At 44.0% G+C, this 19,416-nt stretch overlaps 1 protein-coding gene across 3 annotated transcripts in view; it reads right to left on the minus strand.

Annotated features, from left to right (window-relative positions):
- LOC139657265 (myosin-10-like) overlaps window positions 1-19,416 on the minus strand; it is a 60,489-nt gene that overhangs the window by 22,044 nt on the left and 19,029 nt on the right. For 2 of the 3 annotated variants that reach the window (XM_071535040.1, XM_071535039.1), the window contains exons 3-10: window positions 9,948-9,975; window positions 7,296-7,398; window positions 6,777-6,806; window positions 2,805-2,897; window positions 1,421-1,484; window positions 730-828; window positions 464-607; window positions 224-319 (exon numbers count right to left, since the gene is read on the minus strand). In XM_071535040.1, the coding sequence (XP_071391141.1) occupies window positions 224-319; window positions 464-607; window positions 730-828; window positions 1,421-1,484; window positions 2,805-2,897; window positions 6,777-6,806; window positions 7,296-7,398; window positions 9,948-9,975 (657 nt within the window). The remainder of the gene's footprint in view (window positions 1-223; window positions 320-463; window positions 608-729; window positions 829-1,420; window positions 1,485-2,804; window positions 2,898-6,776; window positions 6,807-7,295; window positions 7,399-9,947; window positions 9,976-19,416) is intronic. The other variant, XM_071535041.1, reaches the window with a different exon arrangement.

The following is a 19,416-nucleotide window of genomic DNA, read 5'->3' on the forward strand; positions in this document are numbered from 1 at the left end:
GTTGTTTTTTACCTGACTGCACAATAAATTTCCCACCTGGGACAATAAACATTGATTGACACTGATTGATTGACAGTAGCAATATGTTTTCATGAGTCTGGGCCCAGGACAGGAGGCTAAATTTCTCTTTAAAGACACATTTATAGTATAATTGTAGTATAGTCCACACTCCACACACATAAGGAGGTGTGTTTTCTGTCTATGGGGGGTTGGGTGTTTATACCTGTGTTCTCAGGCATGGAGGCCTGATCAGTGTTCCTCTCCTTCTTAAAGACAATGTTCCCGAACTGCAACACTGCAGAAACCACCTTCAACATGCCTGCCATGGCAGGGAGAGCAGAGTTATGGGAAGAAAGGAGGAGAGAGATTGGGAAAGTGAGTGACAGAGAGAGAAAGAAGGGTGTGTACGTGTGTATTCATGTGATCAAATGTATATTTGGGCTCAGCTGTCACTTCCACTCACAGACGATCTCCTCGTGGGAGAAGCTCATGATGTGCATGGCCTCCATGGTCTCCTGGAAGTTGTCCTTGTCCTGCTGGCCAGGGATGGGGATGTTACCGTTGGACAGGAAACGGTAGCTGTTGAAGCCTTCGAGAAGCAGGTCGGCTGCAGGAGGAGAGGGTCGGCACAGAGAGAGGAGAGAGAGAATGACTTAGAAGTGAACTAGAGAGAGAGAAGATTAACTGGCCAATGCTGATTAGTGATTTCGGCAGTGGACAGACTCTCACTTCGGAGATGCTCTCCAGCTCCTGCCAGCAGCTGGTAGAAGATGTGGAAGGTCCTCTCATCTTTGGCCTGTCTGATGGCCCTCGACTTCTCCAGCAGGTCTGAGAGCAGAAGTTAAGGACTGACCATCTTTAAATAATTTTACTACTTCTGATGTAGAGGGGGAAAAAAGACTGCTTCATTTTGCCACTCACTAACAAAGTTTTATTGGAGCATGAAACTGCTTTTTGTCTTTTCCTTACCAACTACCATTTTAAGACAAGAATTCTCATAAAGTACAACAGCCAATCAATCTCTTTGAAATGCTAAATGCTAGAAGAACTCAGGGAATCATGGGGGAATCAATTCTTCACTGTTCTCACAAGCAGTGCAACAAAGGCAATTCATCCCATGCAGCCTGATCCATTATTCTGCTCACCAGGCATAAATAAACATGAGGAAATATGAAGAATGACTATGAATACACGGTTCTGTGAGAGCGCCATGCCTTGTAGCTCAGTCTGGCGAGTATGCAGAACAGGAATTGCATTCTTGTGGTCCGCCGTAAGCCCTGGAGAGGCTTACGGCCCAACCGCCGCTCTCTTAAGTTCGGCTCTCAACTCAATGCGTCCCCTATCTTTTAGCTCCTTCCCTCGTCTTGGAAACGGTCCTTCCTCATTCCATTCCTTCAGGCTGTCCCGATAATGAGGATACAGGTTTCAATGTTGGCCCCAACTATGTAGCCTGTGACGTCAAAGTTGATTCTGATGAATTTCCCCTGCAGAAAACATGATACATGATACCGTTAAAACATATAATGACATATAATTGGCTTAGTTCAGGTGATTCTTTCATGGTGTGTTGGAACAGATGTCATAGAGTGACCGATTTCACAGGTAGATCCAAAGGTTAGTCAACTATCTGTTTCATTGCAGACAGATATGCAGTGGAGAACAAAATGACTATATTAGGAAAAGCCAGGTTACAGGTCAGAAGGAATCCCAGGCATGTCTGTGGTTTCCTGAGAATGTATATGTATGTATGTGTGTGTATATGTGTGTGTGCGTGTGTGAATGTGTGTGTCCATCTATCTATTTACAGTGCTCAGCCAGTGTTTCATGTGGCCTGTGAATCATATTTGGTGGATCTTGGCCACATGGTTAACTCATTCACACAAACAAAAATGATTAGAAGGAGAATTGTTCTAATTACTGGAACTAATCACTGGAAGACCTTCAGAGAAAACACTCCCATTTAGAGAACAAGCAGAGGAAGCACTGCATCGGTCCAGTTTGTAAGAGTTATGCGCAACGGAACAAATGACCAAATGACAGAGGACAAATATGCTAAAATGTAAAAAAGAAAAAAAACTCAAAAGAAATGACCAAAGACCTTCTTTTGCAAGTAAAAAATATTTAAACCCATTATTAAAGCTGCATGGCAAGAATGAAATTCATGGGTTTGAAAATCAGGATAATTTAAAGGCAGTGGAGTCCGCTCAAGACAAATGGAAAAATCGCATGACAGGATAAAAATTTGAGTTTTCTCAAGCATATCCAGCTGCTTTAAAATTGATTTTCTCAGTTAAGTTTTATTCCTGGCATGCTGATTTAATAACAGATTCGTAATATTTTCCAATGATGACTGAGTACCTTGGGACTTCTCTTTTTTGGAAATTTTATGATTTGTACCCTTAAGTGTTTACTTGATGTTTTAATTGATCACATGGATCTGAACTCCCTCATGACTCATGCTATGCACCTTAGTCCACAGTAACTGCAGATCTCTTGTATCCATCACCTAGATAAACCTGACAATTCCTCCAGACTTAATATATGGTAGAACTACAGAAGGCCAATATCTCCAACTACAGCTGCTTCACATGAGAAAATACTGTTATCTTTACAAGTGGAGAATAGAAGCGAATGTTTTGGATGTTTTCAAGTTTGGATAATGTACATTTCCCTGTATACGTCTTGTAATGCAAACGTAAACTGTGCTGATAATCGGTGTGCGGTCGAGGCAAATCTCAGTCCCTCCTAAACACTTTCTCTATGTTTAAAGAAAGATGATCATTTAAACAGCAGAGGGAACTCACGAAGCGAGACGAGTTGTCGTTCTTCACCGTCTTGGCGTTGCCAAAGGACTCGAGGATGGGGTTGGCCTGTAGGAGCTGGCGTTCCAGCTCGCCCTGCGGGGGAAGACAGAGAGCTGAGAGGCAGCTGCGTATCAAACAGCACTCCTACCTGGTACCAAGCAAGGAATCTTTCATCACTTATGACTGACGTTTTTTTCTGCCAAAACATACACAAGCTGGCAAGGCAAAATCAATTCTCTATGACAGAGCAGAGAGGGAAGAAGGTAGCCAAGTCAATCTGCTAAACTAATCATGCAGACAGACGGCAGTTTATCGTGGTTCTGTTGGCTTTACTTTAGTCGGCTGCAGTATAATGTGATTTTTGTCAAGGGCACTCGACAAGCTATGGGGCCAAGACAACCAAACAGTTTGACAGAGCTTGCGAAGCCACAAAGGCGGTATAGTGAGTGTGTTCTCTACATATGCCCTATAGTAAGCGCTTCATTTGGGTCGATGAGTGAGAACCGGCTGCCCGCCTGCACATTCCTATGGGTTGTGATGATACACCCCGCACTTCCGGAAGAGTCCACCGCTCTAACCGTAATGGTGGCTGCTGCCCAAATCTCAAAACCTGGGTAAGCTGACGAGCGGTTGGGACATTCCATAGGGCCTGTGAAACCTCCCAGTCCCCTACACACACACACACACACACACACACACACACAACCATCTCTATCCAGGGCACGGGCAGCACAGAAATAGCTCCTAGTGCTGCTGCCACCACCCATCCACCATCCCGCCTTGATTTGACTCCAGGATACTCCACTGCTCTCTGAGTGTCCACGGGGGGCAGGGTTCGTTTTTTTTTTTCCTGAGCTGCTGGCTGTGCTGAAGCTCTGGGGCAGCCGGGCCTGGCCAGCAGAAGAAATATGGGACAGGCCTCAGCCCTACATAGATGTGTCGTTAAAGAGGAGGGAAGGCTGGAAAGGAGAGAGAGAGATGGCAAGGCCAAAAGAGAGAGATTGAGAGAGAGAGAAATGCTGAAGGAGTGGAGCCCTGAATGACAATCCACATCCAAGATCCAAACTATTAACTACATCCCATAACTAATCTTTAAAGCATAACTCCAGCCATTTCCAACCTGGACCCTATTTTCCCATCTTTTTCCATCACACCAAGCGATTCTGACTGAAATCTAGGCAATTGCTTCATTATAGAGCTACTTCAGTCTTGTTTGCCTGGGCGCGCTCACTTTGTAATGAGACATATGAGTTTAATTTTCAATTTATCCATGACCTGACAACTTCCACTATTGATTTTGCACTACTTTATACATGCAGACAGGCAGCCGGCCAGCAAGTAACCAAGAAAGTGCTGAAGCATCAAAACTGTACAGGAAAGGCATGACTTTAGATTATTTTTATTTACATCTTTTTACCAACATATCTCATTGCAGAGTGAGTAATTAATGTGTTTAAAAAAGACATGCTTTAGGTGTTTTTTGGGTTGATCTTTGGAGTGTGCATTGACTCATTAGGACTGTATTGAAGAGCCACTTGAAGCAGCTGGCGAGATTTTGATCAGAATCGATTGGTTTGATGGAAAAAGATGTGAAAATACAGTCCAGGTCAAAAATGACCGGAGTTATGCTTTAAAACCAGTGTTTCAGAGGAATGCACCTACCCTGTATATCCTGTACATAACTTACATAATACGGTACATTCTGGACTACAACCCTATGGACTTAAAGGTCAACTTATATAATACTGTACAGTCTAGATTGTGACTACAGGGGTCGAGCTCCGGTTTAATTAGCTCCAATGTCTCTCTGCAATAAGAACTCATTTCCAGAGGAGTGAGACTGAGGAAAAGGCTTTCTGCCTGACAAGGCTGAACTTGGGAGCTGGAGGTCCACAGTACAATATTTTCCCCTCACTGGCAAGAGATGGAAATATGATCACATGCATACCTGTACAACAACACACCAAAGTATTAAAAACAATGTGGTCCATGGTGGAAAACACATTATATATTGGACCTCAGATGATCGGGTGACATGAAGGCATTGGCTTCTTTCTACTCTCCCCCTCTGTCTGCCTGTGTGGTTGGGTGAATGGAGGAGAGCTCCAGTCAAACCTGTGTCCCCTAGCAGAGGAAGGGAGTCGGGAACTATCACTAACACTGTGTAGTAATGCACCAACATTATCTTGTTCTTCCTCTGTCTCTGAATATCATAACTCTCCCTAACGCTCATTATCTCTCACCTTTTCCCCCTTATCTCACCCTCAGAATAACACGGGATAACGCAGAAACCAATGCACATATCTCTGCACAACTGTAGAATAAATACGCATTCCTATTTGTCTTTCTCCCCGAGAGAAAAATGAAAGTCTGGACCCCTTCTGATCTGCTTCTACTTCTTCTCCCCCACCACTTCATCTCCCCCTAAAACTCCTCTCCTCCTCCTCTTCCTCCTCCTCCTCCCCTCTATCTATCTCCCCCTCTGCATTCCTCTGGCCGGCGCTCACAGGCCGCCCGTAATGCGATGCAGAGGGAGAACAGCGCTAAGGAGGTCAGCGTGGATGGTGTATTCTGGCACAGGAGCGCAGGTGCTGAGTTGCAGCCACACACACACACACACCGCTACTGCGTATTAAACGAGCATTCGACTTGGGCTATGAGCGGCAGTTTATGCAGTAGACTATATGTTTCATCTAAGACTCGGTCTAAGTATTCAATCCGCACGAGGACACAGAAACATCAGGTATTGGTTTAGAGGGGTAAGAAAAATAGCTGCCGGATAAATCAAGCAGAGAAGAGGCGAGGCTAGTAAATATCACGTTTTATAGAGAGTGCAGCAAACAGAGTGAGTTGGGGGGAATGCTGAAATGTTAGATGGTTGTATAGGGGAGCAGTCGATCATAAATCAAGATAGTTGAAATATTCAGCACAGTCCCAGCTGACGTTCAACCATGTTACTCATCTATGTTATTCGTACATCTGGGAGAAAATGGACTGGATTCAAATCTTACAATTCAGGTGAGGGCAGAACTACAGCCTCCACAGACCATATCAATAACCACACACACACACCCCCTGTGTCTGCTTATTGACTGGGCAGCAAAAGCCACACACAGACTGAAGGACACAGTTGGAGTTGGTTATCATTATATCAGTAGCCAAGGTCATAGAATAGCCAAGCCATGAATGAATATTAATAGAAAAAACTCTTGAAACTACACGCATGCATCAGCTGTCTATCAGCACGGGACAAATGGAAAGCATGCATGAATGAAAGGTTTGATCAACTGCCATCATCTTTCAATCTCTAATATCTCCATTTCATACCTGGGCTAGATGTAATCAGTAGGCAAAACATTATAATATTATGTAAGTGCTGTATCAGCTGCTATTAATCACATATTCACTTCACTAAAAGGTGAAAAATGGAAGTTGACATCAAATATGAGGACAGATGTTTATGCGTCTACAGTCTGATTTCACACTGATTTCACATTCCATGCACTCCTCCTAAACACCATGCAAATTCAAAATGGGAACGACATGGCAAACAAACACAGACAGTCCATGCAGGGTCAGTTAATGCTCTGCTAGCACTGAATACGAACAGCTGTTGTGTTTTAATAAAGAATAATGATCTATTTGTTTGCAGTCGACTGGTGCATATGTTTCTAACAAACCATTGGCAATTTCCTGCACTTTTAGCAATAAACCTGAACCAACTGATAAAACAAAGTGTTTTATTATCATGCGCCTGCTGGTTCAATAGCAGATTCACTCAGTACCAAATAATCATACGAGTAGACTGAGCCAGCACAAACAAATGCCTCATGAAGTAAGCTGAGATTAGTCTATCAACATCATTATGGCAGCAGTGGAGATTTAGAAGTGGAGAGAAGGGCATGCACATGCACACACATATCAAGCCTGGGCACACATTTCTTTTCTTGAGAAAGCGGGAGATACACTTGCCTGTAGCTTGAATGCTTTGGGAGATTCGGGCTGTTTGTTACGGATAAACAAATGCAAGTGTTAAAAACCTGAAGCGCTTATGTCAGACACAAGCCACAAGCAGTAGAAGACGAGTAAACATTTAGCCCAGCATTAGAATGGCACTGGGTGACATGGAGCAGGAGCAGTGACCATTCAGGTTACAGTAACACTGATCAGGTTAGCTCCAAGGATTAATACACGGCTGCGTGTTTGCAATAGTTTTCTATCAGCTGAATATCAACGTTAAGCTAGGCATTTAAGATTCATACAATGATAAGATGCTGAACTAATAAACAGTTCTGGTACCAAGGAAGACATTCAATTTCTCATTAAAGGAAATGGAGAAATGGATCACTGAACAAGGGGTAGTTTACATGGAATGTGTTTTGGAGGAGGAGGGGAGAGGAGAGGAGAGGAGAGGAGAGGAGAGGAGAGGAGAGGAGAGGAGACAAGCAGGCTTGACCAAGGCTGGAAAAATGTAGGCAGTGGGGCACTCACAGGAATGTTGTGGTCTTTGCGTCCTTTGTGTGAGGAGGCAACGTGGGCCAGGTACTGGATGACCTTCTTGGTGTTCTCCGTCTTGCCAGCGCCTGACTCACCTCTGGAGACGAAGGGAGATAGACGGCACCGATATACACATAGACAGACAGAGGGAGCGAGAGAGTGAGTGAGTGAAGAATGACACTTTCTAATCTACGCCCAACAAGGCCTGGTAAAAGTCCCTCTGGTTCTGCTATGCTCATCACTTCCCACAAATAATTACGCAACCCTTTTGTTTGCAATCATAAATTACAAGCCAGCATTTCAGGAAACTTTGCGCAGAACAGTCACAGCAAAATCATAAACACTATAAAACCCTAACCAAAATAGCTCTTACACATCATTATGGCACTCGAGAGCGCTCTGCCGAACCTCCAGGGAACAATGGACAGAGGGAAGCAGAGGAAGAGAGAGAGGGAGAAGGATTCAGAGAGAGAGAGAGAGAGAAAGCGAGTGAGCATCAGTGTATCTGTTGTTTGTTTTCCAAATCCATCCGTCCGTCTGTCAGTGTCTTTTACTGGAGGACCCTGTGGTTTGGCGGGCAGGTCTCCAAAGTTTCCAGGCTCTGCTTTTGGGGCCGTCTCTAATGATAGCTGTGTTCAGGCAGAGCCATCCAACAGCTCCCACAGTCAGGTCCCAGAACCCAGAAAACCCGGGGCCAACCCAGAAACCAGGCCAGCAGCGCTACAGCCAGCTACATACCGGTGGCTTTAGTCTAGCTGGCTATTAGCTCCGCTGCACATAGAACGCTGCTGTTTTAGAGCTCGATGGGCGCGTCCTCACACACACACACACTCGATACAGGCTGAGCGATATATAGGTCAAGCCAGATACACTCGTCCGAGTTTAGCCTGATGTCTTCATGGTTCTATAGGGAGCGGGGGAATAGAGCGGGGGGAGCGTTTTCTCATGAGCGTTCGCTAAGTTCGTCACATCTTACGGACAAGGTGTGAACATGTGGGGTCAGGAGGTCAAACAGCAAGATCTCTCACTTCAGGAACAGCCTCTATCTCTCTCCACCTGTCTCACCTCCTCTGTTGACCACTCTCTCAACATGTCTCTCTCTCTCTCTCTCATGTCAGGGGTCTGCGGTATGATCCTTAACTCTGAAGTGAGAGATTCTACAAGTTCATAGTCTCACAGGCCGCTCCCTGTTCTGTTCTGTTCTCAGACTGTTGGCATAAACCATATATACATAATGCATACATAATGGATAATTTGCAGCGGTGTGTTTCTTTGTGCTCTCACTGACAGCAGAAAATTAATACAGTATACAATACATCAATACATTAGAGTATTCATGATGATGATGATGATGATGATGATGATGATGATGATGATGATGATGATGATGATGATTTCTGTCAGTGTTTCTCCCATGATTCTTTAGGCTTGTTATGTCTTTTCAACATGCCATTTTGTGTTTGCATACTGTATTGCATTATTTTGTTCTGTGAATGATGGTTGGTTAGTTAGATCTAGGTAGGCTCATTCACTGTAAAGTCCTTTGAGACATGCTTTGTGATGAAGGGCTATACAAATAAACTTGACTCGAAAAGAATAGCCTTTTAAACAGTACTGGACCGTGTGACACTACAGCTCTCCACTGAAACCAATATAAATGAATTCCTTTATAATGAGGAGGCAGCTTCTCTCAAAAGGGTGACCAACCCCACTTACAGAAGTAGAGGAAATGTTGCTAAATCTGTGCCACTGCAACCAACAGGGGGCGTAGTTTCCAGAATGCAGGCAGATTATGCAACAGCTCTATTCACTGGCAATGGCAAACCCAGCCATTGAAAGAGAGTGGCACAGTGGCACTTAATTACTCTCTGCCATGAAGGATGTAGGCAGGGCACCAAACCGCACTTATAACTCCCTCAGTACTGGGTAAAGCTGCCGCAAAGCCCAGCTTCCACAAAAAGCTTTCTGAAACCAGTCTTTAAGTAAAACACGGCAGGATGATGGGATCTGGCCAACTGACTCTTAGTAGGAGAAACATGAGGGGAGAGGGGAAATAACAGACTACCTCAGAGTAAGGGTTGTGACAAAGTAACCGGAAAACCAGAGAGAGAGAGAGAGGCTTAATCCTCATAAAGTGTTGATAGAATTTGTAATGAGCTCTTAATACGTATTAAGTGATAATAATTCAAATAAGCTCAATTTAACTCGTCTTTACTGTACGGGACATTTCAACAAAAACAACAAAAAAAAAACCTTCAAGGACAAAAACGGACACCCTGCCTATATATGCCTGTATATAACAGGGACCTCTACTAAGGCAGAGGCAGATAATCATCCCGGGACAGTTTCATTTTCCAGCCCATCAAGCTGCTTTATCACCTGAACCGGCTTAAAGAGAACACAGCGGCCGTGTGTATCGACGGAGAGATGACCTCAACGGAGAGGAGAGGAGAGGAGAGGAGAGGAGAGGAGAGGACTTATGGTGTACTTATGGTGGTAACATGAAACAGATTAAATATTTGCTCTACTAATGACTTCTACTGTGTCCAGTCATGCTGCCTATAGTGCAAAGTTAAGAGTTTATCTCAGCAAAAGAATGGAGAGAATTAAAAAGGATGGGTGAAAGAGGTGCAGTGAAGTACTCACGTGCAAAGGATTGATTGGTCCTCACGATCTGTCAGGAGAAAACAGAAAAACAGAGTCAGCACCTTTCCCTCCTCTCCCACCAGGCTTTACCCTCATTACAAGAACAATAATTAAACAGAGGGGCTTTCAAGGTCCACAACTGCAGTACATCACAACTGCATCTGTTTGGCTGGCATGCAAATACTAAAGCTGTGTTGAGCAAGACTGTACGCTAGGATCACTTCTAAATGAGTATGACTGATATTGGTCTGCCTGTCAGTAACCAGAAACACTGACACACTGCTCTATAAACACTACAGTCACATCAATTGAGTGTGTGGTGGAGACTATGATTTACAGCCTACAGCCCATTCTTAAGTCTCTCAGTTCCCAGACTGCCTTGCAAAGCAAAGCCATGCTGCGTTATGGCCGTATACCAACACACAAAGCCCATACACCTTTCATCACAGAGGAATTTAGACCGAGCTCCAGATGACCAGATTAGCTATGCCCACTGAAGCGAGTGACCTCTCACCTCTGAAGATCCTGCTGCGCACTACAAAGAACTACAAAGACCAGAATCCAGAGGGAGCTGACCTGTTTATCAGCCAACAGAAACTCTGGGCTGCTCTCACTTTATCACAATCAGAGCATGTCCTAATTTTATATCCCCACTGGTAAACAACATCTATGTCACATCATTCTTTCACAGTCAGAGAGGATCGGTCGTTGAAGTCTGTACATTTGGCAGGTTTCACTTCCCCAGACTGCCAGGCAAAGCGTTTTTAGGCTCAATCCAACTCATAAGAGAAAAGAATGAGGCTCAGCAGGCAATAAAGGATATTAGTGTGTGTGTGTGTGTGTGTGTGTGTGTGCCTTGTGTTCTTAGGAACTTTTGCCACATTCTTTCCTTCTGCCAGTAGTGGTAATAAGTCCTTCCCAAACCACATTTGAGGTAGAGTGGAACAGAGAACATCTCAGCAGTATGTTCAGATACACAGACACAGACAGTCGTTCCAATCCTTCCCCGCCTCTTAGCCAAGGACCTCAAGTAAAACCTAATGGAGTCTGACCTGAATGAAACACAGTATGTAGCTTGGGCCTACTTAACTGAAAAACATGAATTTGATATAACTGATAATGGAAATAGTGTAGATTCCCAACAAAACCACATCTCACCTCTCTCTGCAACACAATATTCTGTTGAGGGCAACTGCTGCTATCACTTCCATCCTTCAACTCACCTTCTACCCTCCACCCTCACCCAACTACAAACGCCAAACCACAAAACTGCTCACTACACTCTCTTTTTCCATATCTTGGCTATGAATGAGCACTTTAAGTAATGCATCATGGATGAATACAATCCATCAAGTCAAGGTAGCTATCGGTCAAAATATCAAATGGAGCCATCTGATCGAAAACCTGTCAGTGCACTTGGGTTAGAGCATTTTTATGTAATATATTTACTGTTTACTGCGACTGAAGCCCACAGCCATGACTTAACATTGCAAAACTGCTTGCATGTGCACAATGTAAAGTGTGAGGCATGAGATCACATGTCTCTTTAGTGGGTAGGTGCCATAGTTGAAATGGCACAAGTCACAAGTGTCAACATCAAGGGGCAGAGGCCTAAAACATCTGAGGAGCGCGTGTGTGTGTGTGTGCGTGTGTGTGTGTGTGTGTGTGTGTGTGTGTGTGTATGTGTGTGTGGGTCCGGTGTGCGGGAATAGGTTCTGCTCTTTGAGTTGAGGTGGAAACTCTCTGTCATATGAGAAAGAAAACACATTACCAGACCCTCGCTGCCACACCAGTATCTGGTTTCCATCCACCACTTCATCGAGGAGATATTTCATCGCTTCGATTACAGCATGAAATCCTCTGAGACAATACAGTGGGTTTAATAGAATGAACAAAGCAATGGTAGGTCTAAATGCATTGAAAAGTTGTAAAGTATGCAAACAGAGCATACATGTGTACATACAAGGAAAGTCAAGTGAAATTGTTATAGTGTCATTTGCAGTCGAGTCCCTGCTGTCCTTCAGTAGTTGTGTACATTCCTGTGGCAGGAAGTCAGGAGATGTTTCATTTCCTGGCTGAGACAACATCTAGAAACACCTCCACATTCCTTAACTTAATAAAACTGTAAGGAATGGGCCCACCCCATGCACAATGTACACACACACACACACATACACACACACTACATCCACCATTACAACCCTGTGCCCCATCTGAATCCTCTCCAAATGACTGCGTCTCCCAACCATGTGTTCTGCATCATCCTCACAACTTGAGGCTGCAGCAGTGAGGGGATGGGAACAGAGACTATAGTTAGACATATTACACTGTGTCCGTCTGGGTTTGGAGACATAAAGAGACTAGGCTGAGGATTACAGGGGGAAGCCGGGCCCTTATGGCCAAAGCAGAAATCGACATAATTTTCTTCAAACGTTTAATTCTCCTTTGCGGTTCTTTCTTTGTGCTGTCTTCCCCTGATGTTTGAATAAAGCTAGGTCAGAATAAAGACCATGATTGGCCTGTGTGTCCAACAGGGAATAGTAGGGGTCTACAGCCTCATCCACTGTAGTGTGTATGAGGAGTTGAGATGTGGACCTTGCCTTCTGCAGCATGACAAATCGTCCAGACGGGCCGAAATTTCCCCCCTGCAACCCATGAACTCACACCTTGTTCATGTGGGTCAGTTTTCACAGAGGGCCCGCTGCTGTAGAGAGTCTTTAAGGTGTCATCTTTCACCGTAGAAATGACCTTTTGTTCTAGCGCTGCAGTGTGAACCGCCCTCAGGTGTCAAGAGGTTGTGACAAACGAGCGCGAGTGTGTGTGTGTGTGTGTGTGTGTGTGTGCGTGCGGAGAGCTAATGTAACTGACAAGCTGCTTTCTTTTCTCCTTCCAGCGAGCATCTGTTTTTTCCTCTTGTCAGAAAATGATGAATGCATGCGCAGCAGACAAGCTTTACACACTCATGCACAAACAAACACACACACACACACACGCACAAACACACGTTTACACTAGCGTCCGATGAGAGTAATGTAACAGTGGGGATGATGGATGAGCTGCTTACTGTGACTGGCCTGGTTTCCCTTGATGATGAGGCAGCTTTCAAACTCAGGTCAAAGTTTGATTACTCCTCCTCTGTGTGTGTGTCCGTGTGTGCATGTGTGTGTGTGTGTGTATTTCACTACAGCAACCGTCTACATAAACCCAACGCTTATCAGATCCACCTAATGTTGATTTTCACAAGACCTTGTACCTCTGATCCCACCGGGCTGAAGCACGTAACCTAACATGACTGTGAACCCAAACATGCTCACACACCAAACAGCCTCTGAGCAACATGATGTCAGCTTTGCCCCATGACATCACCGACCTCCTCATGTTCCTCAAATTAGCACCTGATTGTAATTTCCAGTGTGGCTGTCACACAGATGACCGCGGATACAGTTTGCTGCTATCACAGCTTGAAAAGATTAATTCCAAAAATGGGATATCCACCATTTTAAATATATGACACCTTATCTACACTGTAATCAATGGCGTGAAAGTAGCAATACAAAATCTGAGAATTTCAGAATGATAAAAATGATATAATCATCTATAATTTTGATATGAACATGAGGTAACTATTGTTTAAAGTATTTCAGAATTAAATGCTTCTTTTATAAATAAATGTCCATTTTGCTAGTCTCCAATTTATATCACCAATTTATATAACACAATAATCATCCAATCTCATGAATTTTTTTTACATTTGCAACAATAGTTTGTTTGGAATAAACAGAAGAAGAACTAAGTAATTTGCATGAGCAGCAATATCCACCAGGCTGAACAGACAAAGAAAAGATATCAAGAGAAACTCAAAGTTTCTGGGAACTGCAGTGGACAAACATGACAGCAATGACAGCTTTCCAACAATCGTTCAGAGCAATTTTACAGAGACTCCAATACATGCCTGAGTCCATCTTTATAATAAACAATAATCTCATGGTCAGTGTGTGAGATAAGGTTGACCTCAGCAGCAGCTGATTGATGCTGTCATCGACATGAAATGACAGGCTGGCTTTTCTGCCTGAAGGACTTGATGGACTTGTGGAGGTGAGGAGGTTGGAGTGTGTGTGTGTGAGACGGATAGAGGAGAGTGACCGTGTCTGTGTGTGTGTGTGTGTGTGTGTGTGTGGGTGTGTGTGACTCATCTGTCTGTCTGTATAGAAGTGACTGACATTTAGGTCACCGGTCAGTCCTGACTGATGGGAAGGGAATGGCAGAGGAATGTCATGACGTTTGTACAAGCAGACGCAAAGGTCAGCACACACACACACACACACACACATTAGACCTTCATTCTCTGTTCATCAGACCTCTATTTCCACTGCTTATCGGTGCTGCCCTCTTTACACATTTTCACTTGACCTCACACTCGTCTGCCTGCATCCATCTCCTCCACATCTGACCTGTCAGCCCTTCCCCTCTTCTTATCTGGCATCCCACGGCTCTCTCTGCCATTTTTTCATTGTCCTGTAAGGCCAGACGAAATGAGGTGGATATTGACTTCACTTCACCAGAACCCGAAGGCAGTTTTGTAAAAGGCTTTTTCTGCAGTCGGACACCTGAGGATCCATCAAAGGGAACAGGCAGAGTGATATCAAGACAAGTGTGGCTGCTCTGTAAGGCACATCACAGCCAGGATTCCCTATCATACAGAACAATACAATCCTCCTTTATTCTTATGTGCAGTACACCTTCAACTGTTGGAATATTACACTTTTGTCTAAAAAAAAATGGCAGTTTTAGGCCTGATATAGCTCCTATTTCCTAATTGGTACATTTTGGATTTGGCCCAGTGAAGAGAATTCTCCCATCTCATGATGTTTGACTGTTTGGTAATAAAAAAGTAGGTATTTTCCTTATCTAATAACCAAACTTTCCCATATTTTAATTGCTTAACAAGACCATGCGCCTCTCTCTCTCTCTCTCTCTCTGTCTCATATCTTAAAATTGGGATTTGCTTAGTTTTTCTCTTGTTTTGAATTGAATTTTGTGTCCTCTTGCTGCAATGCTGCTAAGCACTTTGCGGTGGATCTGTTGTGCAAAAACTCACTTTCTAAATCTCCTGACCTGACTTACTCTGTTTGAGTGGGAGAGTGAGCGAGTGCATCCATCTGGTCCACGCTGCCACCCTGGCCCTCTCCTGTCCTTGGCAGCTGCTGCTTCCTAGATCACCACGGCAACTAACTGCCTGGTCATATTTACCCAGGATGCCATGCTGATTGGGCGTAGGTGGACCGACCAAACCGAACACGTTCTTCCCTTCCAATGGCTCATTACCGCCTCACTAAATCTTTTCTCTCTGTGTTTCCCTCTCTCCCTGTTGCTCTCGTTTCCCTTTTACTCTCCATGGGTGGCACACAGCCAGAATATTACTCAGACCGTTAAGGAGTAAAGAGTGGGACCTTATTTTGGATGGAATCTCTTTTCCACACCGACAGACGTGCTTAATTCGATCACTTCATCAGAAGTTCCAGCTTAAGCTGTTATTTCCTCCCAATCAACTCACAGCCAATCATTTAGGCAATGTAAATGGAAGATGGAAGAGATCAAGTTAGTCCATTCATTCATCAAGTTTTAGGCTGGAGCACAGCTCAGTCTCTGTTTGAATACAAGCTGAGTACGAATCTGTCTGACAGCACAGGAAAAGGCAGCTTCCAGTCCAATCAATATTTGTGCGGTGCCATGCCACAGTTCACTGAAGGGTGAAAGGCATCACTTCTGATCCATGTTCAAGAAGGAGAGTAGGCAGCTCAAAAAAGATTGTTTTCAATTGATGTCACAGCATCCACTTCCAGCCATTCTGCAGCAGCCATTTGTGGGTTCCATCTAGTATGCGTGACATTTTTTTTCCAATGTTCTCAATACAGCATAGAAAAGAAAAGAGCATGATCTGTGAAAAAAGAATCCCTACTTTAAATTTACCTTGAAATTGCTCATGTGCTCATTTTCTTTTTCTAGGTATCTAGGTAGCATGGATTTATTTTGCAGGAACACAACAGGCTGCTAAAATAGCAACACTGGAAACATGGTGAGCCGTTTCAGAATGCAAAACGGCTCGAGTGAAAGGAATCCATCTGAATAGAGTGAGAAAACTTTTGTTTTGTGGTATTAATAGGGCAAAAAGATTGTTAGCATGCCCTTGGCCCGCACATCAATATCTCCTATTGAGTGTATAACATCCTACGAAGGAAGAAATAGAAAGGGTAAAGAACTTTGGATCATTTGGAGGACCTCCTTCAACCACATTGTAAGGGTGAAGCTATCAATCTTATTCTATTTTTGTCCTGCAACACACACACACACACACGGAGTCTGGCAGTAGCCGTCCTGTAGGGAAAAATGAGGAATGAATTAACCAAAATGAGGTAATGATATGTACTTTGTGCACTGGAATTAATCAAAACGAGGGCATGAGGTCTATCTCGTGGATTCGCAGTACCAATACTCTTGTCACACACACACACACACACACTCCCATGGTAGAAGACGGGCCAGTCTTGCACGGCGGGGTTCCCTTTGCCACGAATAATTTATCCCCCACAAGGATTAAACAACCCCTCATTCCTCACATACCAGAGCGTTCCCCGTCTCCCTCCCCGTCCACAAAGACCCCGATCGTTACCATAACCCCCTATTATTGACCTCATTTAACCTTGTGCAGCCTCAACCCCCCTCTCCTGATGCACAATAACTCATACATGCAATCTAGACTGAGCGACCCCCCTTCTCCACAAGGTCTCGCCCCAGCGTTCCCGGTTCTGTATAACTGCACTTATTGTCAGAGTGAACTTTATAGCCTTCTGTCAATATTATGTTTTGGACTCTCCCTTTGCACTGTATGGAAGGTGCTGTTGTCCTTGTATCATGTGTCAGGATGTGCTTTGTCACTGTAGAAGTTGTCAATATGTCTCTGCACCGATGCCACCAACACTAATTCCTGTGCATGTACAGTACTTGGCAAATACAGTATTCTAATACAAGTGTTTGTCTTCTCAAAGTACCTCATGTCTACCCCACTGCTCATATAACATCCTACTTCCTTAACCTATGGGTCAAAATGGGTTACAGTTGAGCTTCTGGGAGGTCCCGGCACAACAAGAGCATCAATGAGCCAGAGTCCCAGGGTGGGACTAAATTTCTTATTTGGGTTCCAGGGCTGAAAAGGTTTAAGGATCCCAAACCGCAATCACAAACACTCTCCGCACCCCCAAAACCAGCACTGAAACCAAACCTCGGTTTTCCAACCGTTTCTTAGCACCAGGATCGTAATCAGGTCCATTTACTGTCAATGACCTATGGTGGTCTCAGTGCTAAAGGCGCTTTTGCGAAACCAGGCCAGATCTGGGTCAATGTCACTGCAATTCAAGGCCAATTCGAACCCACAAATTCTACTCCTATTACAAACTGTTGTTCATTCATACAGATAGCACTAAATGTCATATTTTTAAATAGAACACAAGCTGCTATATGGTCAGTATAGCAGTATATATCGGTACATATAATGTTAAGTGTACTCTATATAAAAAGATTTAAATCCAACATACAATAGCGTTGTTTTTCAGCTAATCATCATATACTTTGAAAATATTGTTTTGTTTTGATATTTTTGGCAAACATAGCCCAAGCCTCTCCCTTTTTCCTTCCTATGCAGACTTGAACATTGCATGGAGCGACCCACTGATCACCTCATGCTCCAACACACACACTTAAAACATTTTGCCAATTCAAGGAAAGAAAATACTGCCTTCATTTGAAGCCCATCAGGAATCTGCAGCTTGAGAAACAGAGGTATGAAAAACGGATGTCGGCTGGAATGAAAACACAATCTTCAGCCTTATGGGACCCCCTTGAAACAGCCTCACCACTCTCCAAGTGGATGTAACACATTTTTCCACATTGCTCCTCACGCTCTCACAATTAGCTTCATAAAAGAAGTCGTAAAGCGCGAGCAAACGCAGTGAAAATCCTAACGCTATGGCAACCACTTCACACACATCAGAAATCCTGAGTGATCGCCAGCGAGCCGCTCTCTTATAAACCATTGCTGTATGTGGTGGGAGCTACACACGCCTACGCACACACACACACACACACACACACACACACATATCCCTAGTCATAGTAGAGCATGGAGAATATATTAGCGCGGGTCATTAGAGAGGTAATATAAAAAACGGCGGCCTGTTTACTCATACAGGCCTAGAGTACAGGCGGGATGGATTCCAGGGCTACTTAAAACCAACGGAACAAAGCTCTAAGTGTGTGTGTGTGTGTGTGCGTGTGTGTATGGGCTCATTCACATTCCCAGACAGTGGAAGCGGTAAGCAGTCAGTGTGATCTGGCAAGGGTTCTGGTCTCTGGGTACCTGCAGTGTGTAACTGTCGCCTCGAAGCTTCCGAACAATTACGATAAGACACACAAACAACAGTTAAGTAGAGGGATAAGGAGCTGGGCTGAAGGAGAGTTATACATCCTCCAACTGAGATTCTGATAACACTAACGGGCCAGCGGGTTGGATGAGGACCGGAGCAGACAGGGTTATAAATCATCCAACAGTGATTACGATAATACTAGCAGTCGCTTCGTTTCATCTACTGAGTGGAATGGAGGGGAAGGAGCTGGGTAAATGAAAGGGATGAAGTTGCCTGGAAGACCTCAAGATGTCGCCACAATTCATTTGCGTGCATTTGCATCTTGAATCTGAATGCGAACCATTCAAACCATTCTTGGAGGAAGAAAACAGGTCAAAGACGGGTTCTGATGTGATGGCTTCCTCTTTGAGTAAATGCAAAACAGACAGATGTGAAAAATAGATGCTGAAAAGTTCAGAAACGGAAAAACTCAAATGGTCCAAAAGCTAGGGATGAAGGAGAGTTTTACATGCGCTGACAGTCAATATGATTTATCTATTTTAACCCTTATTTACCAAGGGAAATCAACCAGTAAGAACACATTCTTGCTTAAATATATAGCCTAAGGGAGTAGTCTTTGAGTTGCATCGTCCAACCACAGTCTTCTATTGGCCATTGAGAAGATCCACTGGATCAGCTGGGGGACCAGCATCTTGCTCAAGGGCACTTTGATGGTAGACGTTTAAGTAGGAGAAAGTGCTCTTCATTCATTACCGCTGCCGGACTAGAAGTGAGTATTCTAAGGACTAACTGTGTGGAATACAGGAGTGAGGAGAGGTACAGAGCAGAGCATCTGACAGTTTTAAAAGGAAAACTAAAAGACAAGGAATACAGGAGTTGTGCGGCCAAAAAACTAAAAGAAGAAAGCTCACATCCCTGATTACAGCAGTCTCAACAGTACAAGTGACTGGTCCTACTAAGGGCAAAAATGGGTTCTGCGGTAATTTACACCGAGCTGTTAAGTGTCAGCACTTAATGATGAAGAATGGCTGTGAGACTCAACGACTTCA

The sequence above is a fragment of the Centroberyx affinis genome, unplaced genomic scaffold (genome assembly GCF_046629955.1).
Source record: "Centroberyx affinis isolate AG114_WGS23_722 - 3 ecotype Tasmania unplaced genomic scaffold, CSIRO-AGI_Caff_v1 ptg002649l_1, whole genome shotgun sequence".
Lineage (NCBI taxonomy): Eukaryota > Metazoa > Chordata > Actinopteri > Beryciformes > Berycidae > Centroberyx > Centroberyx affinis.